General features: G+C 40.9%; 1 protein-coding gene across 3 annotated transcripts; it reads left to right on the plus strand.

Moving 5' to 3' along the window:
* Window positions 1-958: 958 nt before the first annotated feature.
* hps5 (HPS5 biogenesis of lysosomal organelles complex 2 subunit 2) lies at window positions 959-16771 on the plus strand. Of its 3 annotated transcripts, none has more exons than XR_014592891.1 (24): window positions 959-1088; window positions 3710-3839; window positions 4613-4723; window positions 4837-4901; window positions 5089-5281; window positions 5683-5813; window positions 6770-6988; window positions 7072-7143; window positions 7244-7332; window positions 7462-7640; window positions 8674-8832; window positions 9471-9630; window positions 10461-10578; window positions 10931-11071; window positions 12005-12073; window positions 12169-12740; window positions 13427-13547; window positions 13630-13779; window positions 13870-13989; window positions 14253-14366; window positions 14459-14565; window positions 15828-16122; window positions 16222-16335; window positions 16386-16408. XR_014592891.1 is itself a non-coding variant. In XM_083893103.1 (24 exons), the coding sequence occupies exons 2-23, from the start codon at window positions 3732-3734 to the stop codon at window positions 16280-16282; spliced, it is 3354 nt and encodes a 1117-aa protein (XP_083749229.1). In that variant the 5' UTR covers window positions 959-1088; window positions 3710-3731; the 3' UTR covers window positions 16283-16331; window positions 16386-16771. The 3 variants fall into 3 exon arrangements, 2 of the variants coding, with proteins under 2 accessions (XP_083749229.1, XP_083749228.1); XM_083893103.1 differs by having other exon boundaries at window positions 16222-16331; window positions 16386-16771; XM_083893102.1 differs by having other exon boundaries at window positions 16222-16771.
* Window positions 16772-17402: the final 631 nt, after the last annotated feature.

A 17402-nucleotide genomic window follows, 5' to 3' on the forward strand; every position in this document is an offset into this window, starting at 1 on the left:
ATTTTGGACCAACATTTTTTTTGTTAAATTTTGGACCAATTTTTTTTTTGTCAATTTTGGACCAATTTTTTTTTTGTCAATTTTGGACCAACAATTTTTTTTGTCAAATTTTGGACCAAAATGTTTTTGGTCAAATTTTGGACCAACATTTTTTTTTTGTCAAATTTTGGACCAACATTTTTTTTTGTCAAATTTTGGACCAACATTTTTTTTTGTCAAATTTTGGACCAAAATGTTTTTGGTCAAATTTTGGACCAACATTTTTTTTGTCAAATTTTGGACCAACATTTTTTTGTGTCAAATTTTGGACCAACATTTTTTTGTCAAATTTTGGACCAAAATGTTTTTGGTCAAATTTTGGACCAACATTTTTTTTGTTAAATTTTGGACCAATTTTTTTTTTGTCAATTTTGGACCAATTTTTTTTTTGTCAATTTTGGACCAACAATTTTTTTTGTCAAATTTTGGACCAAAATGTTTTTGGTCAAATTTTGGACCAACATTTTTTTTTTGTCAAATTTTGGACCAACATTTTTTTTTGTCAAATTTTGGACCAAAATGTTTTTGGTCAAATTTTGGACCAACATTTTTTTGTCAAATTTTGGACCAACATTTTTTGTGTCAAATTTTGGACCAACATTTTTTTGTCAAAGATTTGTTAAAATTTTGGTCGACATAGTATAAGTATGATGTTTTTGTCAAATTTGTACCAAAAACTTTTGGTCAAATTTTGGACCAGTCCTTAGTATGCAGCAAGTACAAGAATGTGTGTGTGTGTGTGTGTGTGTGTGTGTGTGTGTGTGTGTGTGTGTGTGTGTGTGTGTGTGTGTGTGTGTGTGTGTGTGTGTGTGTGTGTGTGTGTGTGTGTGTGTGTGTGTGGGTGTGTGGTGCCTTCAGGAAGTGTCCTCATAGCGGCGCAGTGACAGCTCAGCTGGCTGCAGTCGGTCAGTCAGAGAGTTGTGACAGGCAGCGACGAACCTTTAAAACAACACTGAACATAAACAAACCCGGGAATGAACGTACTAGAGTCGCTGCACTGATGCTGCTGCGGATTTGTAGCTGTTTACGAGAGTGATTCTCAGTGTCGGGTGAGTTTTGAATGAGCACATCACCGTGGAGGGCAGCTAGCATCGTGGGCTAAAACTGTGATTGAAATACCTCAACACAAGAGCAGCGAGATGTCGGAGTGACTCAAAGTGTGAATTATATACCAACGTGGCCTCACGTTTAACACGTTTTTATGTCGATGAAGTCGTGTTTGTTTGTTTTTTTTCGTATTTGGACTCCGTTTTTCCTGCTAGTTTTCACATAAAACGTTAGCATCAGTGTCAGCAGACTGGTCTCGTGATTTGTTGTGAATCACATTTGTCCCAGCGCTCTCTCTCACACACACACTCAGCAGAGAAACCGTTTCACTGAGGATTTTATCACGTTTTAGTCTAAACCAACACGTCCTGGTTTTGGTCTCGTCAAACCGTGTACGGGTCGATAATAAAGCAGAAGTGCAAATGAGGCGTCAAGTTACTGTTGCACTCAGTAATTCCGCTACATGTGAGTGACAGTTGTAGTTTACATTACACCGCTATTGCTAATGCTAGTGGTAATGCTAATTCACCATTTAGTTAACGTGTTTCCTACTTTATTCTTAACCAACCTTATCCAGACACTGGACTGAACATAACAACAACTCGCCCAGAGAAACAGAATTCGACATTAATACTACGAAGACAAGACTTTTATGAATACACCGCAGGGGAAACTTTAAAGTATTTCTAGTATAAGCATTTCTACTATATACAATAACAATATGTACAATATAAGGTGAAGGTGTATGTGTGTTTTTTGTGACGTACTGTGTATTAACTTGTGAGATACTGGTACTTTCCAGGGGTGTTTCCATTTCATGTCTCTGTTTACTTTTACTTTTCAAGTCAAAGGGACTTTTCTCAGTTTTGAAATCAACTCTACTTATGCTACTTATAATGAGCTCAACCTTGACGAGAAAAAAAGGTTGTAGCATGCCTTTAAAATCTCATAAAAGGTCTTAAATACAATTTTGTATTAACATTACTTTTATTTAAAACATGCATAAACTTCAGTCTCGCTTTGAAATGTTTCCAGTTTTGAGGATGCAACAACATAACTACAACACGGAACTAAAGAATTTATCGAGCTAAGCTGAATTGCTTGCATAAGATGGATAAATGCAAGTTCAACAATTTGTGGCTCCAATTTTCCTTCATGTATTTTGTACTTTTTTGGCAGTATATGGATGGGAAATGGGTCTTAAATTGTATTCATTATGGTCTTAACCTGCAGAGACCCTGTTAAAGCAACATAGACCTATTTTGACACAGATTTTTGAGACCAATTAATCACTCGCAGGCAACATAAAATGACCTGGCGGGCCACATCTGGCCCCCGGGCCTTGAGTTTGACACATGTGCCCTAGACAATACTGGACAATATAAGGTGTTGTGACATAGAGTAAGTGAGTCATTGACAACTTTTTGTTTCACCACCAGTTAAAGGTGAAGTAAGTAGTTTATAGTGCCATCTTGAGGAGTGGCTGAAATTTACAACCAAGAACTGCTCCTCTGCTCACCCCCTCCCTTCCCTGAGCGCTACGGTAGCCGCAGCCGGTCAAATGTCGTCCTCGTCGTCTTTCTCCGTGTCAGCAGATGAGGTTCGTGAGGTGAGGGAGAGGGCGGAGCTGCCGCGGCCGTAGCAGACGAAGCGGAGAGAGAGGAGGCGGGACTTCCGCTACAAGTAAAGCGACGCTTGATTTGTTCTCTCGCGTTTGTCCTTACAGGCTCCCGTAGAAACACGGCGTCGTGGCAATGCAGTAGCGGCCCGCGACCATGTTATTATACATGACTCTTTGAAACACTACGAAAATGAAACAAAGAATATTATACAGCGACTAGACAATGCAGGAGCACATAATATGTATACAAAAGTGGATTTTGGGTCATATAAACCCATAAATACTACACAGTGTCCCTTTAATAAAATAATAGTTAGTTGCTGCTATTAATGTACTGTGTTAAAAGTCATTGTTGTTGTTGTATGAATGACTGAAAAGCCTCTACTTTTGACACGAGAACAAATCTGAAATGCATTCTCATAACACTGGTGTAACACTGGAGTGATAGCAAGTAGAAGGTCAAAGGTCAGAGTTGACTCTTCTCTCACACCTTCCTCTGAAGTGCTTGTCTCGGTGCTGAGATGCTTTCGTTTGCCAACATTTCTTGTTGCATTCACACCGCGATACCCTCAACGTGAAAGCAAGAAATACGAACAACAACAGTCTCGGTCTTTGATTTCATGTCTGCTTCATCATTGTTCATGCGACAACACGTTGAAGTCACACCAGGGTGTGTTGTGCTGTATTTTGAGCCGAGTATTGCTCTTTGGTTGTGATGTTTGCGCACACTAAATGATGAATACTATTTGTAAATCTGAGTCTAAAACAACATTTATTTTAGTCATTTAATGACAGTGCTGCTGAAAAAGGTTTGTTAAAGTTTGTTGGGGGGGGGGGGGAGTGTTCGCTCAGCTGGAGGCAGAGTTTCAAACTCTCAAACTAAGTGGAGTCATGACTTGTCAGTTTACTTAAGTCATGTGGTGCCACATGGCTCAGTGCTCTGGCATGCAAGAGAGTTAAAGGAGGAAGGATACTTGACTAAAGCCCATCATTCTTTCTCAGTTCTGGAGCATCACCGGGGAAGATGTCGCTGACACCAGTTGTGCCAGAGAGCCACACTCACGTACTGGCAGAGTTTGACTGCCTCGATCCACTTCTGTCCGCGCTACGCTTAGACTCCGGCAGGCTCAAGGTAGGTTTCATCATCACATCTCGGAATGAGTTATTTAATGAAATCACACATAGTTACTTTACTGTATATTAGTATCTCAATTCAAGTATTTTTTTGGGCAAACTGACTCAAATGATTCGAACAAATACACATTTCACAAAAAATTAGGTGAAACGTTTGCTGGAATTATATGTTGTTGTATCTCAAAGTGTGTTTGAATAATGCATAAACATCGTATCAATACATGTTTTCTTTTTAAAGAAAATTATATTGTTACTATTGTATTGACCAGCTCTATTCTTTGTAGCAGTTCAGGTTAAGAAATAACCTCACTTTAAAACAGCAACTTCAAAGATAAACCATTACTTTCAAACCCTTGACATGATTACTTTTAATTAGTTACCATTAGGGTTAGGGTTAGAATCTCAGAAAGTTGAATTGAATTGAATTGAATGACTTTATTCCTCCCCCGGGGGGGAAACACACATTTACAACAGCTCGATTAAGGCGACAAGAGGTGCAGAAATGTGCAAGGGCATAATAAGTAAGAAGAAAGACAACGTAAAGATAAGAGTAAAAATAGGGTAGAAAATAAAATACAATATGGTAAACAAATCACACTCTAAATATAAGTAAGACTCTAATAAAATAAAATACAATAAGGTAAAAATACGCTCTAATATGAGTAAAAAGAAGTAAAATGCTTTAATTATTGTATCTTCCATATTCCACTTGTCAAATCCATGTTAAAATCTAACAGCTACACTGGCCAATGTTTATCGGTTGTGTTCCAGTGCACATGTTTATCAGTGTCGAGGAAATGGCTGGCGTTGGGAACATCAGCAGGGGGCTTACACCTGATTCAGAAGGAGGGCTGGAAACAAAGGATCATCCTCACTCACAAGGTAAAAATGTGACTGAGCTCTTGTTCTGCGGTTAACTACTGCAGCTGCACTTTTTAAGGAATGCATTGTTGCATTTTTTTAAAACTCCACCTCCACCGTGTCCTGTTTTTCAGGAGGGATCCATCACTCAGGTGGCATGTTGCCCTCACGATGAAGATTTCATTGCCGTTGCAACAAGGTTGGCGTCTGTTCCTGTAACTAAATGTTTCACATCTAACCTCGACCACAATAACCTATTGTCATCTCATGTTACCTTCCTCGTTTTTTTGCTCACACGAAGCACATCTAAAATATATGCGTGTGTGTTAGTTGTGGTGCTTGTATTGTCCACAGTGTTACTGTAACTGTGTTTGTCACTGTTCCAGTCAGGGTCTGGTGGTGGTGTGGGAGCTGCAGCTGGAGCGGCGGGGCCGACCAGAAAGAGTCAGCGTGTCCTGGGAGCACAAAGGTCAGGTCATCACTGCACTCTGCTGGGACACGAGCACGCTCAGAGTTTTCGTCGGTGACTCTGGAGGCAAAGTGTCCTTTCTGCGTGCAGGATCCACCAAAGTGGGCAAGGTATTGATTCACAGTAAAAGATATGTATTTCCTCAGTAGGAAGAAGACTTAAATGATGTAAGCAGTTTGCAGCTTTTCAGGGAGATTTACATTTTTAAGATAAGCAAATGCACTCCTTGCCTTATCTTACTTCTCAGGGTTTTTGAGAATTAAGCCCAAAACGACATCAGAATCAGCATCAGTAGGTATCACCACACAAAGAATTCACTTTGATGACAAGAAAATAAGATTAAACAAGGCTCAGGATCAATAAAATAAATGAAGGCAGATTAAATCAAGAAAACCAATTGGATTGTACAACATGCAATTAAAGTTTACACACAGTACACAGTAAGTATATGCCGTACATTTTGACACGTCACTGTTCATGCCAAAGACTTGTTTATTTTTGTTTTGTCCAGGGTTCAGCATTCGTCATGTTCCCTGTGCAGACCATCACCACTGTCGACTCCAAAGTGGTTCAGCTTGGGTTCCAAGATGGCCGCCTGCTCGTGTCTTCGCTCAGCCGCTGCTACCTCTGTGACACAGAGAGGTAATGACGTGTTTGCATCTGTTGTGTCATATGACTATCTGTAGACATGTAGCTGTGCTTGCTAATGCACCCACCCATCCTTGAGTAGACATCTTTTTTTATATGACATTATTTTTTTAGATTTGTTTGTGTTGTTGTATTTCATACATTTTAGATGTGTATGTGGATGAGTTGTTTATTTTTTGTTTATTTTTTCGGACCTGTTCTCCCTTAAATTTTGAACAGTATATATCTTGTTTATTTAAATCCTATTTGTGCATTTTTAGCCATTATAAAGTTGTCTGGAAAATAAATATGCGTAATACTAAACATAACCAGTCATGTCATTTGGACTGAATTCAAAAACTAACCAGACTACTGATGGAGTTAATTATGATGATTATAAATGTTTCCTTGCACATGTTATGGTAGTGTTTTGTGCCGTTTTCATTCCAAAACATTTCAACAGTTACTTCTCTGGACATGTACATGTCTTGATTCATTTTATCATTTTATTTAGGGCAGATGAAAATAAACATATTCTGTTATTAACATTTAAATTGACATATATCTCAATCTATATTCACTCACTCTCATCTTCTATGGCTTTATCGTCAACATGGGGTTATCCTCCACGGCGCTAATCTCAGCTGACATAGGGCGAAAGACGGGGTCACGCCCTGGACAAGTCGCCGGTCCATCACGTGGACACATATAGAGACAAACAACCGTTCACTCACACTCTCACACCTACGGTAAATTTAGAGTGATCGATTCACCAAAACACCATATTGCATGTAATTGGACTGTGGGAGAAAACCGGGGAACCAAGGGGAAAACCCACACATGCAGAAAGACTCTTGTCAATCTATATTAATTTGGATAATTATAGAATGCAGAAATTGGTCATTAAAATCTCCTTTGTTTATGTTGGATGTCTTTCCATGTGTTTTGTGTCTTTTTTTACATGCTTTTAGGGAGAAGTTTTGGCGAGTTGGGAATAAGGAGCGTGACGGGGAGTACGGAGCCTGTTTTTTCCCTCAGAATAAAGGATTATTAGTGGGTCAGCCACCCCTTCTGTACTGTGCCCGCCCAGGCTCTCGAATATGGGAGGCCAGCTTTCATGGGGAGGTTCTGAGCACGCATCAGTTCAAACAGCTGCTAGGCTGTCCTCCTCTACCTCTCATCACCTTCAGGTACTCCTTGTTCGTGCTTTATTTTATGTTGTCTTCTGTCAAATGTTAAACTCATTTATAATTTCCTATTTGTTCACCTACAGAAATGATCCTCATTACAACCCAGTGCAGAAGAGTCCGCAGTCAGTTGCTTTTCCTAAACTGCTTTATTTGGGGTAAAGTGACATACTTGTGTATTGTATCACGAACCATGGCTCAAAAATATGATTTGCAGCCGACATTATCATAATTAAAAAATGTGACTTCGTTTATTAGAGACCAAAACCTGCTCACCTGGACAGAATCAGCCATTTATGTTTTCACACCTCAGAATGGACAGCTGCTGCTGTGGACTGAAGTCAAAGGTTTGTTTGCTGCCTCATCGCCAACATTGACACCTCAAAAAATTAGTTTCTTTATATTTTTTTCCTTCAAAGTTGAATTCTCTCTGTTGATCATGCTGTTTGAATCACCACTTTGATTTGGCTCTACAGACTTGGTTGATATCTCCGTCTACCGCAGCGAGCTCTTCTGTCTCCACGGCAGCGGACGTCTGTCCCACCTCTCCCTGCTGTCTGCAGAGCGGTGTGTTGAGCGTCTCCTGCGTCGGGAGTCCTGGCTTCTGGCTGCTGCCGTCTGCTGTATGTTTCAGAACGCAATCACCATCAGCAGGGTAAGAAGGATACCACTTGGTAGCCACGTAAAGGCTAGATTCATGTCTTTTCTCTGCTGAACAATTTGTGTAATTTCTTTACCCCCTGTGTGGTTTAAGACCACATATTTACCAGTGGCTTATCTAGCTGTAGGGCCTCAAAGTGAAAAATAACTGCACTTGACCCACCCTTACTTCCTAAGCACAGCACTCAATTATCTGACTTTGCATTGTAGTTTTTATGAAAAATATATACAGTATAATGTATAAAGTGTGTTCAATTTTGAACTAAAATCTTTAAAGCGGAACTAGACCGGAAGTTCCTATTATCGCTGTTTTTTTGGTGTGTATCTGCGTCATTACCTTGTTTATGAAGCCCTGACGGTTTGAAACAAACAGTTCAGCCACTGCTGAGAACGTTGTGTTTTATTGTGATCTTGGGGCTCAACGAGATCACTGAAAATCCCGTAATAGTTACGTAAGCAGCGGTTCTCCTGAACAACCGATCGTCCTGCTCCGGGCGGCAGTCCGGGCACATCCGGTTACGTACATTGAACCGCAGAAGAAGAATAACGTCCGTTGTGGAGGTGTTTCACGAGCAACAGTGTCTTCTGACTCTGGGTCTGACTCCGGTTTAAAGTCATAAAGGGACTGCGGCGGGGAGTCGTGACGAAGCTATTTTTAAACACTGTTAAAACAATGTTTTGATAATGAGGAGCAGTGCATCCGCCGTTCCAGAGGGGGGCGCTGCGCTTCTGAGAACGGATGTGCTGGATAGTACTGGCCAATCACAAGACTCTGTCTTCTGGGGGTGAAAGTTCACTTTGAAATCTTGCAGCAGAAAAACACTGTCAGAAAAGAGGATTTCTATCGGCTAGTTCACAGCAACTAGGAGGTTTTTGACCATAAAAACAAGTTAATATATGTAAGTAGACCTCCATAACTAACATTTATGTGCAACAGGACCACTCTATGTGACCTTTAAAACATTTGCCATAGTCAAGGCTACCTTGTGTTTGTAGAATTTAATTTGAGATCTTCATTCTTATTTCAGGCCAGGAAATCCATTCCTATTGACCGCCTTGAACATCTCAGGTCCCAGCTCAACTCCACCACACACCAGGAGCTGATTGGTCAGCTGGAGGACGTCATTGCTAAGCTTGAGCCTTTGGACTCCGCCTCTAGCAGCCGTAGAAGCAGCATCTCCTCACATGTGAGTCAGACTAGAAGTTTCAACTTTGGATAATGTCTCTATCGAGAAGCCATTCCGCAATGTAAGAATGTCATGGGTTATTTTAAATTCTGGCCCACAATAATCACAACTCACATTTCCATATATTCAGTTATTATTTAATTCATAAACTAGCAGGAAATAATATCTAACATTATAATCAGGCCTCTGCATATTTATAGTAAAATAAAGAAGTACCATAAATCCATAAATTGTCCTTAATAATGCATCCCACTTGAACGTAGCAATTTGCACAGCAACTTTAGTAAAGTTAAGCATAAGTATTTTATGGTGATTTTATTAAAAACCTTGCACATGCTTAACATACTTCCATTTTACTTTGAACACATTAAAGCCTACATTAATGTCAGTAGTGGGATTACATTTGCATGTGTAAATAAGTGAACGTTAACCAGTTAAACATCTGGTAAACCAGATATTTTAATATCACGGTTCAATTATTTCCTCCTCTGTTTATTTTACAAACAAGTAAAGCACCGTTATGAACAAGAGTATTCGTCCAATAATTATTTACAATGTGCCTGTGTTGTTACTGAAGCTAATCTAAATACATAGGCAACAGTGAGTGTACTGATATCAGTGATGTGTTTTTTATCCAGGAGAGCTTCAACGTTCTCGATTGTGGAATTTACCGCGTGATCAGCCGCAGAGGAAGTCAGTCGGACGAGGAGACGAGCTCGCTCATCAATCACTCCATGTCGGAGGAGGAGAGGCTCAAAGAGTTCAGTTTTGTCCAGGATGAAGATCAGGTGGATCAAGGTAAGAGACAGATGTTTGTGTTTGTTACTGTGTGAATCATGAGCCGACAGATGACATGATGATAATTATTAAAACATGCAAATTGCACGACTACTGATATAATAATCAGCAGGTTGTAATCAAACTGAATAGGAAGACAATCGGTTAAACACTAAACAATGAGTAGGGATAAAGCATGTCTAATGTTTTCTGTCTAACTCTTTTCCTGCTCTCTTTGATCTCTGTCTTTTTTTTTTACATGTACGTGATCTCTACATGATTTATTGGTGTGTCAGGATCAAATGTCTTCTCTGCTTCTTCTTAATTCAGTGTGAAAAGAGAGTGAAGTTATTTTCAGTTTGAAGTCTACATTTGAAATAACAATAATAATAATGAAAAAAAGAAGAAGAAGAAAAAAACAGCTATAGCTTTAAAAAAAAAAAAAAAAGTGAATATTGAACATGCAACTGATAATCATTTTACTCTTTGACTTATCTCTGTCTGTTAAATCTGTATTTAGCAGCCTTTTGCTTGAATAATACATCAAATCATCAACATGTTGCCTCACAGGATCTTCTGTAAAAGCACTGATATGCTTTGTAAATATATTCTTCACTTTGTCTGATTATTAACACCAAGTTTCCTGTGTGTTTCTTTCTATCACACATATATCATGTATTTTTTTTTTTTTTTTTTTCTACTGTGCAGCATTTGATTTATGTTGGCTCTGTACTGGTGCCCGGCAACTTTGCGCCACGGACTTGCATTCTCCACTGTCCCCGTCATCCTTCCCCTCCAGTACTCCATCCATCTGTGTTTTTCCTCTGGCTTTTGCCTCCATCTTTATTCAGATCCACAGAGCGCCGAGCGTCACGATGCTGAGCGATCGGAACAAGGAATGCAGTTCCACCTCCCGCTCTCATTCCGCCCCAAACCTCCTCGCATAGCACTGCAGGCCGTCAAAGACAGGTGAACATCCGGAAAGAGAAAGGACAGACATGCTAACCGCTTTTAACAGAGCGTGTCACGCCCATGTAGTCTATCCTTTTAAATAATAACAGTTTGTAGTCGGGTGTCTTTCTTTCCTGTTTTTAAGAAGATTGACGGTTTTACAGTAACCTATTTTGAAGCTCTGCTACGATTTGAGAAAGATTACTTCCCTTTTCTACAGAACTCCCAGGTCTGCTTTTTTAAATGTGCATCTGTGTATGCATATGTGGCCTGTTATGTATCACACTCTGTCATTTTCCATTACTATGAAAAGGTTCATTTTCCAGTTGCCGTGTTTGACTTTCATTTAATTCTCCTTTCCACACCGCAGCGTTTCCAGTTTTGTGAAGAAAACAACAGAGAAGATCAACACCCTCCAGATGAACTCTGAACTCTGGCAGCGCCCCGAATCGAGAGAAGGAGGACACCCTGAAGTGTCGGCGACCGCATATTCAGAAGACATGGAGAATGAGTGAGTACACGGAACAGATGTGGGGTTGATTTTGAAGTTAGTTATTAAGAAATAAATGAAATTGGAACGTGTGCAAAGGACTCACACCGCTTGCTGCGGTGAGGCCAGAGAGACAAAATGACAAAGAGCAAAATGTGGCCACACACCTGTTACTCCTCAGGTGACATTTTGGAAAAGAAGGGCTTGGGATTGAAACGTCACAGAGTTAATCTACTAATGGAAAAATGGAGGCATGGTGGAAGTACAGCAGAAAACACCAAGGAGCAACTGTGAAAATTTTCAGAAGTGGATTCTACTTCCAACAAATACAGTTAGACTTCAGCACAATCATATTTTGATTACGATTTTCAGTCACACTTTAGATTAGGGAACACATATTCACCATTAACTAGGTGCTTACTAACATATATAAGTAGCATACTAGCCCTTTATTAGTAATCATTAAGCATGTGCCTTATTCTACTTAACCTTATTCTACCTCTAATACGACATGAATTGAGATTTTTCCTACATAAGGTGTTAATATGTGCTTAATATTTACTAATAAAGGGCAACTATACTACTTATATGCATGTTAGTAAGCACCTAGTTAATGGTGAATATGTGTTTCCTAATCTAAAGTGTTATCTGATTTTCTTATCAAGATTTTGGCTGCTCACAATTGTGATCATCAGATATTGAAAATCTGCCAAAAGAAAAACAATAAAATGCAAAGCAAATCAAGCGCTCCCTAAAATAGAGGAGGAGACAAAAGTAGGCCATAGAGACCAAGTTTATTTAGTATTAATTACTTGAAAGTAATAGAAATTACGCACTGGAGCTCTACTGTAATTCCACATTTATACAGTAGCTGTCACTCTTTACCTTTTTCGTGAGTAGACCCTTGAAAGAAATTCCTTGAGTATAATCAGTGAGTTGTATTTGTCTTCACAGAGTTTATGATGAAATGCCCAACACAGAGGCCGACATGCAGGAACTTCGATCGGCAACGGAGCGAACTATGTGAGTACTTTTTAGTACCTGCTGCAGGATTTCACCACCTGTTTACTGGTCTTAAAATGTAAAAAAAAAAAAAAAAATACTTTTTCAAACGTCAGATCCCAGATCCAAGACCCTTTGGTGCTACTAGATCCAGTCTGCCTGGGAGAAACACTGCAGGAGTGGCTGCCAGTGCTGGAGCGAATACTCGGACCTGCAGTGCTCGGCTCAGCTGCTGCTGCCACCGACTCGAACATCGACGGACCAGGAGAGAAGCGATGGGAGATGGATTATCTGAACCCCTGCACAGAGCAGTCGGAGCAGCCCTCCTGCTCACCTGAGCATCTTACAGAGAATAAAGAGGAGTCGACTGAGCTCAGACACCAAGAGGAGCCGTGTGATTCTGTTAAGACGGTGTCTGAAGTTTCAGACGGAAACCTCGCAGAGCCGGTGCGCGTCGTGTCGCCCAAACCTGTACCGTCAGACCTCCTGGCTAATCTCACCCAGCTGGCCACGTTATACACAGAGATGAGCTGCTTCAAAAAACAGGAGCACGAACGAGCGTTGGGGTGCGCGGTCTTTCTGCGCCGTTACTTCTTTCTGGTCGATCAAGAGCGTGTGAGAAGAATGTGTCTGTTATGTTCCCAGGAGCGGGCGGAGGTGCAGCACTCCTTCACTGAGGCCGTACTAGGTCAGAAGCTTCTCCTTAAATAGCTCTATCATACGATATTATTCACTTTCATGGTCATGCAGATCACGCAGCCATCATGTGGCTTGTTCTGAGGTCATGGAAAACATACAGTTCATACAGTAACGGAACATGAATGTATAATTATTTAATCTTCAATTGCTGCAACAGGGTTCATACGCAGTATAGAAAAGTATGGATTGAGTAATTTCCAGGTCTGGATAAGTATGGAAAAAGGGAAAAGAGTTTGTGCCATGTTTGTGTCGTTTCCAGATCTCCTTTTCTAAAATAAAATATATTAATATATACAAATTAAAAACAAGTTACTAACACAACATAGCCTTCCTGTAGATTATATGAAAATAATCAAGCTGTCTGTAGAATGGCGTTAGAATGGTTACCATAGTTACTGTTCACTGTGCGACTGAGATTCTCATTTCTTTAATTTTCAACAGTGTCATGGGTTAATGCAAGTTTTCCGAGGGGCTGGCTTCATGAAGGATTTTAAAACCATTTATTTACATAATAAGCATCTAACAATTGGTATCCAGAGGTTTAATATTGACTGAAAATGTGTAGGAACTCTGTTTTAAAGCAAGTGACATGCAAATGTAATGCTCGGTACATGTAAATCATACACAGCCTGTGTTCCTTCATTTTGAAAAGCAGCTGTTCCTCTCCCTCTATAGAACTCACTCAGTCCTCTAAGGTGGTGGAGGTTATTCAGAAAGGGGATTTGCTGAGATCACTGCGGAGTCTGCGAGAGCTGCAGCCCTGGAGCGCACCGCTGCTCCTCGCTCACTTACACAGGTCAGTGCCTGCGTTTCTCTTAACTTCACATAAAAGTGACTGTCGGTAGTTAAGTTCCTTCTCTCCGTCACTGTCCGTCCAGGCTGTATGAGAAGCACGGAGAGGCGGCCGTGCGCTCGTTTTCCCAGTTTTACCCCACGGTTACTCCTGCTGATGTCATGAACCTGGCTCAGCAAAGCCACTTCCTGGCCTACCTTGATAATCTTGTCCACTCACAAACAGAGGAGCACAGGTACCATCTTTGGTTGTTTTGTCAAAACAAAAGACTAGAAAAGAGCTTTGACCTTTTGTTGCTGAATTGTTCATTCATGTCTCTTCACAGGTTGTCATTTTTGCAATCGCTACTTGAGCCGGAGTCACTGAGACAGGATTGGCTGCAGCTTGCACTTACCCACGATGCTCCTCAATGCTGTGATACAGTTACCTCTGATGGACAGCCCAGGTCTGGTTCTGTTAATGTGGGGAAAATAATACAAAATTAGATCAGAGAGAGAGCACAAACCTCGGCCAAAGTGGCTCAGATTCCCATGATGCCAATATTCTCTCCTATCTCACATAATCCTGGATCTGGATCCATGTCCAGATCACCACCAAAATTGTTTAAATATTTAAAAGTCCTGTGTGATATATACCAAATATAATAAATATTGATGCTAGGGTTTTGCACGAGAACAATTGTAAGCCGTGTGTAAACCTCTGCTGCAGGTGGCACTCGCATTGTTTCAGCTGGGGTTACGGACGCCTCCTGTCTCTGCTGATTCGTCTCCCTGCAGACGTGTCCTCCAAGCAGAAGATGGCCGACGCGTGCCGCAGTCACGGGTACCTCATATATTATACACCATTGTATATTGAAAAAACAAACCCTAGTCATCTCATGGTTGTGAGTTCACTGTGTTCACATTCACATACAGGTACTGGACAGGCTACCTGCACCTCTGCTGTGAGCTGCAGCGTCGCACAGATGCTTTCTCCACCATCTGTCAGCTGGATGACATCAGCCTGCTGGAGGAAGCTGAGGGTAAAAAAAAAATATTATTTCTTCTGATGCTCTTTTGCACGTTTACACTCTTATGACTGGCTGAATTTGCATTTAAATTCAGTATAGAGACACACACACGCACACACACATATTGATTGTCATGAGTCGCAGGGGCATCTAGAGGCAATTCCAGCTGGCATTGGATGTAACATGATTTACATTATCTGTGTGTGTTATGACTTCGCCACAACATTCCTCACATCACCAGCCAAAACTCACAATGTTGGAGTAAAGACTGAAAAAACTGTTTATCTCTTTTGTTCTGTTCAGGATTCTAAGGTGTGTCTAAAAAAAAATTTGCCATAGTCGGCCATAAGTCAGTGATTTGCCATTCACTCATGAGTAACTGCACCTGCTCCCACACTACTGCTTTATTGCATTTCTCCTTCAATATAAAAACACATAGAAAAGCCTCTGCCACTTTATTTAAAATTCCTAAAATATGAGGAAATTGAGTGGAGAAAAAGATTAGAAAGAAGAGCAGAATTTTACGTTGCATTGGTCCCAAGTGTCATGACCTGGACGAGCCTTAAAAAATCATTAGTATGTAAACAATACCATGTAATTCTGCCTGTTTTGTTGTCAATAATGTCACACACTAAAATGTCAAAATAAGAGTTTTATCCTACAAATAAAAACAAGAGAAAGTCACTGAGCACTTATTTGTATGACTAGTTTTTTGAGGAGATTGTTGATCCAAAACACTTAAAGGTGAAGTAAGTAGTTTATAGTGCCATCTAGAGGAGAGGCTGAAATTTACAACAACGAACTGCTGCTCTGCTCACCCCCTCCCTTCCCTGAGCGATACGGTGTCCTCAGCCAGTCAAATGTCGTCCACGTCGTCTTTCTCCGTGTCAGCAGATGAGGTTCGTGAGGCGAGGGAGAGGGCGGAGCTACCGCGGCCGTAGCAGACGAAGCGGAGAGAGTGGAGGCGGGACTTCCGCTACATGTAAAGAGACGCTTGATTTGTTCTCTCGCGTTTGTCCTTACAGGCTCCGGTAGAAACATGGCGTCTCACTGCTAACAGTGGCTATGCAACCGCGGCCCGCGACCATGTTATTTTACATGACTTTTTGAAACACTACGAAAATGAAACAAAAACTATTATACAGCGACTAGACAATGCAGGAGCACATAATATGTATAAAAAAGTGGATTTTGGGTTATATAAACCCATAAATACTACACATTGTCCCTTTAAACTGAAGGCTCATCTCTGTACTTCATCTGTTGTTCTCCAGGAGTTGAGCCCCAGTCCTTGGATGAGTGGAAGCTCTTGATCCTCTTGTCTCAGCAGTGCAGCGGTGCGGTCGACGCAGAGCAGACCGCGGGCGTGAACGGGGGCAGTTGGTCAAACGGCTCGGCGGGCGGCTGTGGAGGGAAGATCAGTTTGGAGAACCTGACCCTGATGCTGGCTCGGAAAGCCGGACCGGACCGAGCGCTGAGCACGCTGGAGGAGTGCGGGGTGCCGTTGGTCCTTTCCCCTCAATCCAAACTGGTCTGTGAGCTCCTCAGAGTCACCGAGAAGAGGCAGAGGTGGGTGAACAACAGGAAGCAGAGCCGGCATTTTTTTCTACAGTATTTAAAGACGACAATAAAAAGAAAAGGGAAACCAAATGTTCTTTGTGGTTTCAGGGCGATGATCCAGACGATGCTCGAGCGCTGTGATCGGTTCCTGTGGTCTCAGCACGCCTGACTCCAGATCAGCTCTGTGTGTGTGTGTGTGTGTGTGTGTGTGTGTGTGTGTGTGTGTGTGTGTGTGTGTGCGTGCGTCTGCGTGTGCGTGCGTGTGTGTTCAGCAGCTTCTCTAAACCAAAACGAGATCAACTAACACTGTATTATTTAAGTCTCTCGACTAACTGCCTTTGAGGCTTCGTTTGCGCACTGTGATATTTATCGAAAGATTCCGAAATTCAAACGAAAAATACTTCCAGCATTAACTTATATTTAATTCCAGTTGCCTGACAATTTCACTGACAACGTGTTGTTTCGTCAAATTATCGTTCGACATGTATTTCAGGTTCAACGTGTACATGTTGTCGAATATTTTGTGTTCTGCTGTGAAAACAAAAAGAACTGTAAATAATGAAGTGTTCCAAACCAGATAATATAATATGAATAAAAGCATAATGTGAAACATCATGTCATTTTACTGCACACATATTATGCCCAGATTTGACATATTATGGCTGATTTGGGTAATGTTACCCTTTTCTACAAGTATTTCAGTTCTGTGTTTTTCTTGTAATGAGACATTTTTGAGAACAAAAGGATTTCTACATTTCAGACCTTGATCCTCAAAGGCAAGAACATTGGGAGATGGGTTAATGTGGGTCAGCGGAGATAATATTAATAACAACGTAATGAAATGGGACTCATGACTCACTCGATGGTATCACACACCTGGGACATCAAAGGGAAGCGAGGGAGTGGGCAGAATGGAACTGGAATACTTCATATAAATCATGACTTTTCTGTCCTGATCCTGCATTTTATTTTCAGCCTTGTTTCAATTTCAATTTCCCAGAATCTTTTGCTTCCTTGTCCACCTATCCGTACGGGTTTCACCTAAATGATCAGACTGAACTGGCATGATGTCAGTCACAGATGTGCATTTAATAATAAAAAAAATAATAATTCCAGGAAACTCGACTTGATATGTCATTGTGAAATCTAGCACAAAGAAACCTGTGTTTTCTGTCTTCTCTCGTTGTGATCGTTGCATTCCCTGTTGCCCTGAAGGGGGGATTTATATGAAATAATCCAAATGTGACAGAAGGTTTTCATCATGGGAGAGAAGGAGAGGAATACATTTG

Source organism: Microchirus variegatus (assembly GCF_963457635.1).
Source record: "Microchirus variegatus genome assembly, chromosome: 8".
NCBI classification, from domain to species: Eukaryota; Metazoa; Chordata; class Actinopteri; order Pleuronectiformes; family Soleidae; genus Microchirus; species Microchirus variegatus.

Coding starts and splice junctions, on each gene's coding strand:
- hps5 (XM_083893102.1), top strand. CDS start 3,732: ATGTCGCTGACACCAGTTGTGCCAGAGAGCCACACTCACGTACTGGCA. Junction 7,333..7,461: donor GCTGTGGACTGAAGTCAAAG/GTTTGTTTGCTG, acceptor TTGGCTCTACAG/ACTTGGTTGATATCTCCGTC. Junction 14,566..15,827: donor CCTGCTGGAGGAAGCTGAGG/GTAAAAAAAAAA, acceptor GTTGTTCTCCAG/GAGTTGAGCCCCAGTCCTTG.